This window comes from Narcine bancroftii, chromosome 3 (genome assembly GCF_036971445.1).
Source record: "Narcine bancroftii isolate sNarBan1 chromosome 3, sNarBan1.hap1, whole genome shotgun sequence".
Classification (NCBI taxonomy): domain Eukaryota; kingdom Metazoa; phylum Chordata; class Chondrichthyes; order Torpediniformes; family Narcinidae; genus Narcine; species Narcine bancroftii.
Window position 1 is genome coordinate 335581229 of NC_091471.1, and position 15248 is coordinate 335596476.

The 15248-nt window shown below is 44.2% G+C and overlaps 1 protein-coding gene across 26 annotated transcripts in view; it reads left to right on the forward strand.

Moving 5' to 3' along the window:
- spata20 (spermatogenesis associated 20) overlaps positions 1 to 15248 on the forward strand; it is a 352217-nt gene that overhangs the window by 210807 nt on the left and 126162 nt on the right. For 6 of the 26 annotated variants that reach the window (XM_069929410.1, XM_069929415.1, XM_069929414.1 and 3 more), the window contains exon 16: positions 3495 to 3585. The exons of 16 other annotated variants lie outside the window; for them this stretch is intronic. In XM_069929410.1, coding sequence (XP_069785511.1) covers positions 3495 to 3551 — 57 coding nt within the window. In that variant the 3' untranslated portion in view covers positions 3552 to 3585. Of the gene's footprint in view, positions 1 to 3494; positions 3586 to 5011; positions 5300 to 15248 lie in introns of all 26 variants that reach the window. 4 more of the 26 variants (XR_011354678.1, XR_011354685.1, XR_011354679.1 and 1 more) reach the window with 2 other exon arrangements.

Sequence of the window (15248 nt, forward strand, 5' to 3'; positions counted from 1 at the left end):
TCTGTGAGGAGTTTGTACGTTCTCCCCGTGTCTTCATGAGTTTTCTCCGGGGACTATGGTTTCTTCCCTCCATTCAAAAAAATGTACCGAGGGTATAGGTTAATGGGGTGTAAATTGGGTGGGCCAAACTGGTCTGTTACTGTGCTGTATGTCTAAATTTAAAATTTAAAAAAATTAAATTTAAAACTTAAATTTAAAGTGGAGAAAAGGAGCTCAAAAACAGAAAGTTATATTAAAGAACATTGGTATCCAGTCTGATCTCAGAGGGTGTGTACTTCCAGAAAGGTTGCAGAGACTGGAGAAGCTGTTTTTAAAAAAATTCATCCAGAAGATTTGGTAGAATAAAAATGAATTGCTGGAAGAGCTCAGTGGAAGGAACAATCGACATTTCTAATTGGAGCTTGTGCACTGGGTTGGAGTGTGCATAGCCAGTATGTAAAAAGAAATGGGGAGAGGTGAGAGAGAGAGAGGTTGCCGGTGACAGTGGAACCAAATGAGAGGTGGGGATTGGTGGACATGGGTGGTCATTGGTGGATAGGTGAGGGAAGGGAAGAGTATAGAGACAGAGGCTGGTAGGTATGAAAGAGGGAAAGAAACAGATTTAGTGGAAATATACAAGGAGGAAATTTGTATTTATCGATGGATGGTGAATGGGCCAATGGACACATTTTGAAAATGTATGTGCTTGCTATAATGGTGGCGCTCCCATTGGTGCGGACCCAGGAGAAGCGGGGAGTTGGTTCTCTTCCACAGGGTCCTACTGCCTGACTGTTCAGTCCAGCATCCTCTGCAGGTTTAATCTGCCTCTAGGATATGCCAGAGGTGTTTACTTTGGCAACAAAATCATCAAAGATCCGCGCTCAGGTTGGCAATGCCCATGTTTGGCAGCCGAGTTGAGAGGGAGAAGCTTGGGAGTGGATCTGACAGAAGAAGAAACCACAATGCCGGCCCTCGCTCCAGCTTGGGGCTTGGTGGTCAAGACCTTCCATCAGGTACTGGCAGGTATTGCGTCCAGGACTCGTGGGTGAGATGGTGAGCTGAGCTCCTGGAATACCTGGGGCACTGACAGCTCCCTAACAAGGAAGTATGTGACCTGGATGCCTCAGGATAGGGTTCACTGCTGGACAGAACAGGAGGCTGTGTGGCTATGGGTGTTATGGGGACATATTGGAGGAGGTGGTGGGATCCATGGACACTCAATGTCTCTGAAAGGACTTTCTTGTCAGTGACACTGGACTGGTGATGCCTCTTTGTGTGCCTTTACAGGGCAAGCAAAGGGAAAACGTGCTTGTCTATTTTTGTGTACATGACAATAAAGTGCATATTGAATTTTAAAGTACAACACTGGGTAGTGAAGTGTCACATGGAAAATAAGATGAAAATATTCTTGTTCAAAAAGATGATGATCTGCAACTCACTAACTGAAATACACAAACATGCTGGTGAGACTCAGCAGGTCTCACTGAATCCATAGATATATGTATTTATCCTGTGGTATATGTATCCTTTCATGGTCTTTCATGGCTTCCATGAAAGACCTCAACAATGAAGACGCTGTTTACATCCGGTACCGCACGAATGGCAGTCTCTTCAATCTGAGGCGCCTGCAAGCTCACACCAAGACACAAGAGCAACTTGTCCGTGAACAACTCTTTGCAGACGATGCCGCTTTAGTTGGCCATTCAGAGCCAACTCTTCAGCGCTTGACGTCCTGTTTTGCAGAAACTGCCAAAATGTTTGGCCTGGAAGTCAGCCTGAAGAAAACTGAGGTCCTCCATCAGCCAGCTCCCCACAATGACTACCAGCCCCCCCATATCTCCAACGGGCACACAAAACTCAAAACGGCCAACCAGTTTATCTATCTCGGCTGCACCATTTCATCGGATGCAAGGATCGACAACGAGATAGACAACAGACTCGCCAAGGCAAATAGCGCCTTTGGAAGACTACACAAAAGAGTCTGGAAGAACAACCAACTGAAAAACCTCACAAAGATTAGTGTATACAGAGCCGTTGTCATACCCACACTCCTGTTCGGTTCCGAATCATGGGTCCTTTACCGACATCACCTATGGCTCCTAGAACGCTTCCACCAGCGTTGTCTCCGCTCCATCCTCAACATTCATTGGAGCGACTTCACCCCTAACATCGAAGTACTCGAGATGGCAGAGGCCGACAGCATCGAATCCACGCTGCTGAAGATCAAACTGCGCTGGGTAGATCACGTCTCCAGAATGGAGGACCATCGCCTTCCCAAGTTCGTGTTATATGGCGAGCTCTCCACTGGCCACCGAGACAGAGGTGCACCAAAGAAGAGGTACAAGGACTACCTAAAGAAATCTCTTGGTGCCTGCCACATTGACCACCGCCAGTGGGCTGATATTGCCTCAAACCGTGCATCTTGGCGCCTCACAGTTTGGCGGGCAGCAACCTCCTTTGAAGAAGACCACAGACCCCACCTCACTGTCAAAAGACAAAGGAGGAAAAACCCAAAACCCAACCCCAACCAACTAATTTTCCCTTGCAACCACTGCAACCGTGTCTGCCTGTCCCGTGTTGGACTTGTCAGCCATAAACGAGCCTGCAGCTGACATGGACATTACTCCTCCATAAATCTTCGTCTGCGAAGCCAAGCCAAAGAAAATATGTATCCTATGGTATATATATCCATAGGTCAGTATATATCTGACAAAGGTCTCAGGGCCAAAATGTTGGTTACTCTTTGCTTCCTATGGATGCTGAGTGAGCTGCTGAGTTTCACCAGCACATTCGTGTATTGCCCTTGGCCCCAGTATCTGCGGTCTTGTATACCTCATTTCCTGAAGATTGGAGGGACAGTCAGTTGGACTTCTCAAGAGGAATTATGGTAGAGGAAAGAAATTTGTTGGGGTATGGGGGGGAAGAAAATGACATGGTTCCTCTACAAAGCACAGAATGCCTTCCTTATATGCTCTAAATCGGCAGTCATTTTATTTGACCTACTAAGGATTATCAATGATTATCTGATGAAGCTGGTGCAGGTGCGAGCATGACATTGCCTCATTTATCAACACAACCTATTTACTTACCGAGCCACAGCTATTCATTTGTAAATGCTGACACAGATGAAGTAATATAAAGTCTGCCATGTTATGTCAGCAGGGAACAACTGATTCACATGTTGTGTAAGTGTTTCTCACCATTATAGAACTTTTTTTGAAGGTCTGTATTTTAAAGCTTTTTATATCTTTAGTTACGTAACCATTGTTCAATCATTGCATTCTTATTATGTTTCGCACTTCTAACCAGGCTACTGGTTCTAAGTTATGGATAATTTTTTAACCCATGGTTTCTCTTTTTATGTGCAGCATTGGGTAGTGAGGTGTCATTATCAGATCAAGCCATACTCTGTGCTGGGTCGAGTGCTAAGTGATGGGTTATGGGAAATTTGACTAATTTGATTTCCTAAGTTCGATAACTTAGATCTCAATTGAAGCTTTTATCTGCTTGTTCAGGTGGACTTGAAGGATTATTGCAGTATTCAGAGAAGAACAGAATGTTTTCATCTCTGAAGAAGCAGGAAGAGAGATGTAGAGAAGTGAAACAGTAAGTTTCTGTAGCGTAGATAAAAGCTCACACTCGACTGGAGGGAGAACTAATGCTTTTATTAGCTTACAGCACAGGTAGGGTTCATGAACAGAGGGGTTCAGGGTTAAGACGGGAAACCAAGATTATATACAAGCCCCCAGGGGAGGAGCCGGGAGGCAGGACCAGTTGTCAGTACAGTAGTGAATCCCAGTTCATTACATTTACTCCTTCCTTCAGAATTAAGGGTCTATGGATGAAGAGAACAAGGATCAGAAGCCATAATAGACACAGAAGAGAAATATTTACAATACTATTTACAGATTTAGGCTGTCTGGGGGTCTGGAGATCCTGATGGAGCATCTTAGCACAGGGGGTCCTTGGGCTCCTTGGGCCTCCTGGTACACCTGTGATGGAAGGGTAGTGGGCTGGGGCTCTGGTTTGATGATAGAGGGGGGTTCACTCTCCTCCTGAAGCTGGTCCCCCGGGCAGGGGAGTCGGGAAAAAGTGCTAGTTAGCTCGTGGGGCACTGAGGCAATGGATCCTCGGTTCCAGCGGGTGCCAAATCCCTGATGGATTGGGTACTCCATGTAGGCGTTTGTGGGGTTGGTATGGAGCAATTTCACCCTTTCCACCAGGGTGTCGGTCTTGCTTCTCCTCAAATGCTTTGTGAGCCAGGCTGGAGTTTAGTTCCTGTTGCTGACCTGTCAAATGTAAATTGAACTCATGAGGAGTAGCATTGGTCGCAGAGCAGTAGTGACTGAATTAAGTGCAGAGCGATGGGGAGGATATCCTGCCAGCACAAGTCTGGAAGGCCTCTTTGCTTCAGGACAAGTTTGACAGCCTTCCAGATCGTGGTGTTCTCTTTTACAACCTCTCCATTCCCCCAGGGGTTATAACTGGTAGTCCTGCTGGATGTGATGCTTCTCACCAGCAGGTACTGATGCAGCTCGTCGCTCATAAAGGCTGAGCCCTGGTCGCTATGAATATGCCCGAGATACCTGAAAATGGAGTCTAGGGCTTTCATAATGGACAAGGCAGACATGTCTGGGCACGGGATGGTGAACGGGAAGCGGGAGTACTCATTGATGACTGAGAGAAAGTAGGTGTTCCCATTCGTGGAGAGGAGAGGTGAGCCGTTCAAAAGGCCTGGATGTTTTAATCAGGTGCCCTTTAGCGGGACAAAAATAGTGCGGCTTGCACTTAGCGCAGACCTGGCATGACCTGGTCATTTCCCTGATGTCTTCTATTGAGTAAGGCAAATTGCAGGACTTGATAAAATGAGCCATGTGGGTGACCCCTGGATGGCAGAGCTCATTGCGTATGGTTTGCAGTTGACTGGTGTGTGTGGAGGCACAGCATCCCCTGTACAAGGCATCTGGACTGTAGGTGGAGAGTTCGATCCTCCACCTAGCAATTTTGTCATTCTTGATTTTTCCCCTCTTAGCGTTGCTGAACATGAATGCGATAGAACGCTGGTCCATGAGGAGCGTAAATTTTCTACCAGCCAGGTAGAGCCTCCAGTGCCTTAAGCTTCTACAATGGCCTGAGCCTTCTTTTCCACAGACGGATCCTGAAGCTCGTGGCCTTGAAGCATCTGTGAGAAAAAGGCAACCAGCCTGTATGCCTTATTGAGAATAGCGGCCAGGGCTATGTCCGAAGCATCACTTTCCACTTGGAAAGGTACATTCTCGTCTACTGCATGCATGGCGACTTTCGCAATGAAACTTTGGAGGTAATTAATAGTCATTTGGGCTTCAGCCAAAAGGGGGAAGTGGTGGCCTTTAAGAGGGATTGAACCTTGTCAGCATATTGAGGGACCCACTGGGCGTAATATGAAAAAAACCCCAGGCATGTCTCAACATCTTTATGGTTCCGGGGAGGGGAAGCTCTATCAGGGGATGCATCCTATCAGGGTCAGGGCCAATGACACCATTCTCCACCATGTAGTCAAGGATAGCCAGTTGTGTAGTCCTACAGAATTGTAGGTGAGATTCAGGGCTCTCGCAGGTAGGGTTCATGAACAGGCTTCAGAGGGTTTCTGGGTTTAGGCGGGAAACCAGGGTTATATATGGGCCCCCGGGGGAGGAACCGGGAGGCAGGACCAGTCATCAGTACAGGACACTTCTAGTGAATCCCAGTTCACTACAGATTCCTTCACCATGTTGGGCTGAGGTGTCAAGCAATGACAGGAATCAGTCTCTCCATTTCAGAGGGCCTGCGAACAATTTTCCCTCAATGGCTGTTTGATTTGGTAGATCATTGAACAATATTGGAAGAAGGAGTCCATTGTTCCAATAGTCCTCCCTCGGTGCCAAAGGAACCTGGTTACAGGGGAGCAACCAAACTAGTGGGGTGGACATTAAGTTAATAACAGCAGCTAATAACATTCAACAAGATTCCTTTATTAACCATTATGAGCATAGATGGTATGTGATCGTCAAATTATATATTCCAATATATATTCCAAATTATTTATTGCTTGGATACAATTCTAATTTAATTAGGCATACTCAGTTTTAAGATTCTGGTTTATTTTCAGATCCCTCCAGGGTCCCTGTAATTTCCTGCAGCCTAACAACCCAATGGAACTTTCATTTGTTATTTGCTTTCTTTTCTTCTTTCTTATTTTTTGCAAGGTGACACCAGAGGGTGGCAACTCTTTGCTTGCCTTTGGCACACAATATAAAGCTTTTCACTGTATCTCAGTACACGTGACAATAATAAATAGATCTAATTCTTGATAGCAATGCTCCTCTAATTCCAGATGCCTGTGCATCCATGATTTACTTTCCTCTACCTCTGCCATTCATCATTGTGCTTTTGACTAATTAGGGCCTGAGCTCTGGAATTCAGTTCCTTGCTGCCGCTCTCTTTTAAGATATTTTCCAAAGCAGACCATGCCTTCTCCTGTTTTCCAGTCTTCTCCCAGGGCAGAGACAAGGGGGTGGGGCTGTGTTGAGGTCATTGTGTCGTGAAGTGGAGGCAGTGGAGCAGAGAGGTAGAGTGAGGGAACATTAGAACATTACAGCACAGTGCAGGCCTTTCGGTCCATGATGTACCTAAAAAAAATGAAACCCTCCCTACCTTGTTACCACCTATTTTCTTTCAGTTGGAGTGGAGAGATCAGAAATCGAGAGGTGTGTGTTGTTGTGGGGGACGAGGGGTTGTTTGTGAAAGACCCAAGGATCAGCCACTGTACATTTCAGGTGAAATTTGGACTAGAATTGAGGGTGGGGGGCATGTGATCAAGGAGTAATTGGGGTCATGGATCAAGAGGTGAAGAGTACTTGGATATTGGGTTGTTATGTGGTGGTTTTTTGGGTAGATATGGGAAGGACCAATAATTTCAGGTGGATATCTGAAGGCATCCCAACTTGAATCTGGACAAAGGACAACATAGTCCAAGATCCTCTGTAGTCTTCACTGGGCCCACTCTGCTACATCGTACCCTTGGTCCTTGACATCAACACTCGATTGAATGTAATGAACTGGGGGTCAAGGGAGAATACTCCTTTGAGGATGTCATTGAATGTTTTTGGTGGCCCTTTGTTATAGTGAAGCTCGGAGTAGAATGCCAGTTTCAAGAGCCTGGAGTAGGCCATGTGGACAGTGAGTCCTGTCATGAAAGGTCTACTATTGTTGAATTCCATCTCTTCAGTAATATAGGGATGAGCATTCTTATAACTGAAGTCCTCCAGTCCCAGTATGAATCTTTTTACACCCTTTCCAGATTAATAACACCATTCCTATAACTAGATAACCAGATATGCACACAGTATCCCAAATGTGGCCTCATCAACATCTTGAGCAGCCATTATATGATGGCCCAACTCCTATACTTAGTGCCCTGACCGATAAAAGCAAACATCATCTTTTCTCCCTGTGTCACCACTTTCAGGGAACTATGTACCTCTCCATTCCTCTGTTCTATCACAGTCCCCAGAGCAAGTCTGCCCTGCTGTTGACTTAAAAAACTTATCTGAGTTAAAATTAAAGTCTAATTGCTATTCCTCGTTACCATTATAAAACCAATTTTAGTGTTGTCCGCAATCATGCCAGCTACATTTTTATCCAGGTCATTAATATAAATGAGGAACAAGAGTGGATTCCGCTCCAGTCCTGCAGCACAGGACTTGCCATAGATCTCCACCAATGTAACTCCTTCATCACGGGAATCAGTGGATCTTCTCTTCATGAACTTCTGCACTCTTATCACAATTAGTTGGTTAGCGTAGCACCTGGAGATGCTGTTACAGCGCCAGTGACCAGGGTTTGAATCCAGTGCTATCTGTGAGGAATTCGTAAGTTTTTCCTGTGTCTGCGTGGATTTTCTCCGGGTGCTTTGGTTTCCTTCCACCCTTCAAAATGTACAGGATTGTAAGTCAATTGGGTGTAATTGGGCGGCACAGGCTCTTGGGCCGAAATGGCCTGTTAACGTGCTGTATGTCTAATCTAAAATTTATCGAGTGCAGTAACCTTTAACGTGCCATCTTATCAGATGTCATCCAGTACTCCAATGCACTACACCTACTTGTACCCTTTTTATGCACCCTGTTTATTGGAAATTTGTTAAACATGATTTTCCTTTCATAAAACTTAATTGACTATGTGTGATTGTATGATTTTAAAACAATCTGTAATTAAGCACCTTTGCAATGGAATTCAATATTTTCCCAGTGATAGATGTCAGGCTTAACTTGCCTGTAGTTTCCTGTTATTTGTCGACCTTCTTTCTTGCATGGTGGTGTTACATTTGTGGTTTTTCATTCTCCATTATAACCAATGTATGCACTACCTATGCAGCTAATTTCTTTGAGGCCTGACAGCTTGTTGGATTCAGATAGCTTTTCAGATTTTGTCCCCTTTAGTTTGCCAAGTACTTGTTCTCTTGTGATAGCGATTGGTACTATTTCTTCACTCCCTATGGTCCCTTTCATCTACTTCCCCCATCACCCATATGTCTCTGACTCCCAACTTCATTTCCCTGTGTGTCATCCTTCACCCCTCCTTGCACCACTTACCTTCTCCTGGCCTCTGCCTCACCCCTCATCTTTATTCTGGCTCTTTTCCCTCTCCACTCTCAGTTCTGATACAGGCTTCCGAGACATAGATAATTCCTTTCTGCCCACAGGAGCTTCCTGAACTGTGAAGTCCCTCCAACAGTTTGTTTCTTTGCACCCGATTCCGTTGTCAGCAGCCATTGTGTCTCCCTTTAGCCTTTTATTGTTTTTTATTGTTTTTTTTTTAGTGCCTTCAACTTTGGAGACCAATCTCATAAATATTTGGGGTCCATGTTTCTCATTATTAATCCAACAATCTCATCCTCTTCGGGGCCAATGCTTAATTTAGCTACACTCTTCCTTTTTATGTGCATTTCTATGTCCTTCACTATGTTTCTATAGTTAGTGGTGAAATCACTCCTGTGCTCTGTGGATGATACATTTGGCTGAATCTTGCAGGAGGTCACTCCACATCAAAAAACCACATGCTTTGAGCTGCGCTTGAGAGGCTTTGATCTCCATACATTCTCTTTCTCAGGTGGCCTGAAGCTGTGCTGATACTAGAGAGAATAGTGAATTTTATCATTGTTGAGAGCTGGCTCCTGAGATATGGAAGTGGCCTACATTTCCCAGGGTCCAGAGCAGTGGTTCTCAACCTTTTTCTTCCCAACCACATCCCACCTGAAGCAATCCCTTACTAATCACAGAGCACCTATAACATAGGGGTTACTTAAAGTGGGATGTGAGTGGGAAGGGAAGGTTGAGAATCACTGCTCTAGACCCAATTGTTACTGAAATATTTTGGTTGACAAAACTGTCATTGGCCCATTTCCTTTGGAGTTATTAAACCATGCACAGAACAAGTCAATGAGGGATGATTAAAACAGTGGTCTTCAAACTTTTTCTTCCCACTCACATCCCACCTTAAGCAATCCCACAGAGCACCTATAACATAGGGGTTACTTAAAGAGGGATGTGAGTGAAAAAAAAAAGTTTAAAAACCACTGCTCTAGAATATAAAACATTACAGCACAGTACTGGCCCTTCACCCACAAAGTTCTTCTAACATGTAAACCACAACAATCTAATTTTTATACCCTTGACTCTTTATTTTTTTACATCCTTGTGCCTATCTAAGAATCTTTTGAATGTCCTGATTGTACCGGCATCCACCACCACCCCCAGCAATGCATTCAAGGCAAATTACCTCTGACATCTCCCCTAAACTTTCCTTCACTCACTTTAAGATATCCTCTAGTATTTGCTATTATCACTCCAAACAAAAAGGAGATGGCAGTCCCTGCCTATCTATGCCCCTTGTTATCTTATAGACCTCTATTAAGTCACCACTCATCCTTCATCGCTCCAAAGAGAAAACCTGTAGCTCCTTCAACCTTGCTTCTTCTGGCATATTCTCCAAATCAAAGCACCATCCTGGTAAATTTCCTCTGCACCCTCTCCAAAGTTTCTACATCGTACCTGTAATGAGGCAACCAGGTCTGATGCTGGTGGCAGGGTCAGGGAGAGGGTGGGATGGTTTTCTTCAGAGATAGATTGGTAAAGAACACTTGTCTTACCACAAATATTTAGTGCAAGCCCATTTTACCTTATGCTTCAGTGAATGAGTTGATGATGACTAAGTGCTGTACAAGACCCATCTGTCCCCTGCATCTGACCTTGGTCTTAGTCATAGTGGATGAGATGTGACAAAAATTAAGTAGTTTCCCTTTCACCCTGTAGGTTAGGACCAGTCTAGTAGGGAACTTATTGCTGCTGAGGATGTGGCAAGCAAGATTGAGACGAGACTTGAGTTCAAGTTTATTATTATCTGACTGTATATATACAACCAGGCGAAATGGCAATCTCTGGACCATGGTGCGCATGCCCTCGCAATACACAGCACATATTAATCTTTATACATGCATAAAGATAGAATTTAAAATAAATATAAATTTAAATATTTTGGTACGACTTAACTCAGTTAAAGGATACTGTTCATCAATCTCACAGCATGCGGGAAGAAGCTATTTCCCAGCTCTGATTTGATGCTCCTGTACCTCCTTCTTGATGGTACTGGGTTAACGATACTGTGTACTGGACAGTTCTTTGATCTCCATTTAAGCAACACTTCTGGTAAATGTCATCAATAGACTAGTGATCTTGGCCGTTTTGATGATCCTCTGTCTGGACTTCCCATCTGATGCTTTACTCATTCTGTACCACACGATGATGCAGAACACTCTCAGTTGCGTTTCTGTAAAAAGTTGTTAAGATGGGGCTTGGTAGCCTTGCCCTGTTCAACCTCCTTAGAAAGTGTAGGCGCTATTGCGCCTCCCTTATTAATGAGGAGTTGTTGTGGGTCCAAGATGGGTTAAGTATGACAAATCTGCACTAAGATTTGGTCTTCGCTTAGAATCACAGTTTGCACTTCACCAGGTAACCAATATATTAATGGACTCCAGCTTTGGGGGGCAGCCATATTTGTGAAGGAAACTGTGATGTCCCTTTCTGATGTGGAGTCAACACCCTTGTGTATATTGGCTGATGTTGCTCCCCGAAATTACAACTTTCACAGTTTCGGTGTCACTCTGTGACCTTCCTCGATGAAGGAAATGAGTCTGTGAATTTATGCCAGACATTCCTGCCCCAAGTTATAGGATCTCGGCAGGGGTACCATTTATTCCACAGATCATGTCGCTTTTCAGCTGGCATATGGCTGTTTTGGTTTTCTTTTTGGCTGAGGAGTCAGCAGGTCTGGACTGATTAGAGAGCTGTGGGATGGAGTCAGGAGTACATGGCGCAGTTGGGGAGTTCTTTGAAGTCCTCCTTTCATCAGATGCTGGCTGCCCTTCTGGTCTAGATAAGCTCTCCTGTCTGAGTTATGGCTGGTCTTGATAATGCTACAGATTTCATGCATGTTGCCTTTATCACTGAGTTATTGAATTTGCTGCCTTCTGTCCCACCAGCATCTGTTTGTTGGTTCACAAGGTTTTAGTTGAACTGCAGCCTGCTCTGAGTGTTGATTGTGAACTTCCTTTGAAGCACGGCAGAATTTCCAACTTCACCTTGTATGTTCTTTTTATATATAACTGACGGTTTTTCCCGTCGGCAATTATCACACCTACCTTCCGGAATGGCCGTTCACACCGGAACTACCAGAAATTCAGATCTCTCCATGCTTTTAACACTACGCACCCTCAAACGTCCTATTCAAATGTCCCTTTCATAACTCCATTGCTGCCAAACGCCTGCAGTTGCATTTAGACTGCAGGCGTTCTGTGAAAATCTCTAGGGGTCAGAATGATATTTTACCTTCAGGACCTTTTACACAGACTGCATTCCGGAATTTTTGGGAACAATTTTCTGGAACACAGCGGCTGTGTAAAAAACAGATTGCATTGCCTGTTAATTAACTCGTGGATCTCTGCTCTTGTCCAAATAATCCTGGTACATTGAGGGAGAGAAGCCCAGAATCTGTTCACAGTTGATGTGCGTCAGGACCAGGCTAGGCCACAGGCAGCTCTTGTTGTCTGTGAGATACAAGAGACTGCAGATACTGGAATCTAGAGCAAAAAACAAGCTGCTGGAGGATCTCAATGGGTGGTGTTCATCCCGTTAAGTTCCTTCAACTCCATTTGGCTGAGAGTTTGGTGTGACCAATCAGAAGCAGAATGAGTATCTCAGGAAGAAGCGCTGAAACAGGAGATGTGAGGTTCCTCGGGAACATACAAATAGCAGGGCAGGTGCTGGCACAGTGATCATAGAGTGTTGTCAGGTCTTTAAGGCAAACTCCATCACGGTAGCCAGACAGGAACAATGCATGTTGTGGCTGCTGCAGTGGAAGGAACACCCAGATTTTTGTAAAGAGTCATGGCTGTTCTCATCGTTGAGGTAAATGCTAGGGGAGAGGTCCAGGGTAACCGGTGGACCCACCAGGAGTGAGATTCCATACAAAGTGAAGGAAATATGCCTTAAAATTTAAGGCGGATTGTGCTCGCATTGGAAGCATTGCAGAGAAGGTTGATTTGGCCTCTCCTGTACTAACAGGACATGACATTTTGAAGTTGTGTCACTCCTGCAGGAGCGACACAAGGGATGTGCGAATTACATCTTATCAGCAGGAGTAAGGATCCACCCACAACGACCTATCACCCTATGCTTTGTGAGTGTCATTCTGCTGAGGTGTAGTGGTAATAATGTGCATATGCACCAAAATTCTGACTTGCTGTAGCTGAACAAAAAACAATTACAATAGTATGCGTTAGGGCTGAATTAACATGATTATAAATATTAGCTGACTAGATCGGAAACATTCACTTTTATAATCGGGAAAGATTAAAAAATGGCTGTACAATAATGCAGACAGGCTTTTTGTTGTGTCGGAGTAATTTATGACGAGGTTATAGAGGGAGGTTCAAGACCCTGATAGGTAGTGGAAACGAATTGTTCTTGAACCTAGACATGCTGGATTTCAGTTTTCTTCTTTCTGAAGACAGCAATGTGACCTGGGTGATGGGGGTCTTTTGTGATGTTGCTCTTCCTGACAAGAGTGAAGACCTGACATCTGTGATTTCTGCTACTTCACTTGGGCTAGCACTGAGTCTGGAGGGTGACGTGTTGGCCATCCCTTTTGTGTTCGACCAGATCGGTCTTTCCAGCCCTCTGAGGACATTACCTGGTGCAGAGGTAATGTTCCCTGTCTCCCCACCCTAAAATAGGTTCACCTCCTTCCACATCTTCTCAGGTAACACTCATCCTTGGTTCCTCAGTTGGCTCTGGCCTCTGAAGCTAGCTGGCATTGGGAAAGTTAAGAATGAAAGGACATAGCTTTCTGCACCCTGGCTGCAGCTTTGTTTCAGAAAATTAATGAAATCATCAGTCAAATGGGAAAGGATGTGAAGTCATGATTTTATATGTTGTCATAATGTTACCAACATTTCTCAAGACACTTAACACCGTTCAAGAAACTGGCAGCTGCAGACATTGCTACATACCTTACCCCTCCTAGAAAGACTGCCAAGGCATGTGGACATGTTGGAGCTTTTGCACTTTACAACATACGGCTTGTCTGCAGTGACCACCTCATTATTAACTGATTTGACTGATGCCTTAGTTGTAATGTTTTGACACACAGGATCAGCTATGCTCACCTTGAATGGCAATGCAGATTCAGTGAAGCTACTCCTGGACCTCTTTTATGACGTTACAATGTTCTGGTATTGATCGCAAAGTGCAGTTGATGACCACCTCATGATTGTTCTCCACTGTTTGATCTGCTCATCTTGTGATGGGGAGACAGCTGTGAGATGCTGGGAAATATGAGTGAACTTGCATGGTGAGGAAACACTTGCTTCATGTTGCTTGTTCTCTCGGCACCCTGTTTACAGGTGGGGTTGAAAGCAACAGGATTAACAGTACAAAATAGCACAGGTATAAGCCACTCAGGTCATGTGTCAGCTGTGACCATAGAATGCAAACCCCTCTGTTCCCTTCATATCTACTAGTCTTTCGAGAATCCTCTTAAACACTATATTGTATTTGATTCCACCACAGCTCCAGGCATGTCTGTGTTTAAAAAAAACAAACGCGCCACAGTCTTCTCATTAGTGGAGGGCTGTTTGAGTTGGAAATGTGACAGTACATTGATCACACGTAATGAGCTGAATGAACCAAAGTACTCCTTCTTTCTGCTGATGCTTCATTGTTCCTACCTCTTTTGTATACCTTGAAATATTAATCATTACAATAACTTAAAAATAGCCTCAGTTGGAGTTTCATGGATGTTTCAGGTAGATAGGTCATAAAGAGAGCTTTTGGCATATTGGCCTTGTATTCCAGAAAACAGGGATTTTACTGCATTGTACACAAGAGTTGGGATGCTGTATAAGGCATTGGTGAGGCCAAATTTGGGGCATTGTGTGCAGTTCTGGTCACTTAATGATAGAAAGGATATCAATAAGATAGAAAGAATGCAGAGGAAATTTACAAGGATGTTGCCAGGACTTGAGGAATTGAGTTACAGGGAAAGGTTAAATCGGTTAGGACTTTATTCCCAGGAGTGTAGAAGAATGAGGGGAGGTTTGATAGAGATGAACAAAATTATAATGCATAAATGCAAGTAGGCTTTTTCTACTGAAGTTAGGTGAGATACAAACAAAAGGATATCGGTTAAGGGCGAAATTAGGAAAGTTTAAAGAGGGAACATTAGGGGGAATTTCTTCACATAGAGAATGTGTGCAACAAGCTGCCAGATGAATTTGCAAATGTAGGGCCAATTTTGACATTTAAGAAAAAGATTGGATAGGTACATGAATGTTAAAGGTATGGAGGGATATAGTCTAGGTGTAGTTCAGTGGGACTAGGCAGAATAATAGCTTGGCACTGACTAGAATGGCTGAAGGGCCTGTTTCTCTTCTATAGTGTTCTATGGCTCTACCGCTCATTACTGGCCATGGATGTCATTGAGTTGAAATGTTTGCCCCTCGAGGATGCCCCTAAACCAATGCACATCAATCTGATCAAGAACTGAAAATCAAACTAGAATTGCAAGGGGGATCTAAAGCAGAAACAGAAAAGCAGAAGCAGGTAAAACAGCATCTGTGGAGAGAGAAACAAAGTTAGCATTTCAGGTCAAATACTTCCATCAGAATACTGAAGGTTTACAGCATTTGCAGGATTTGT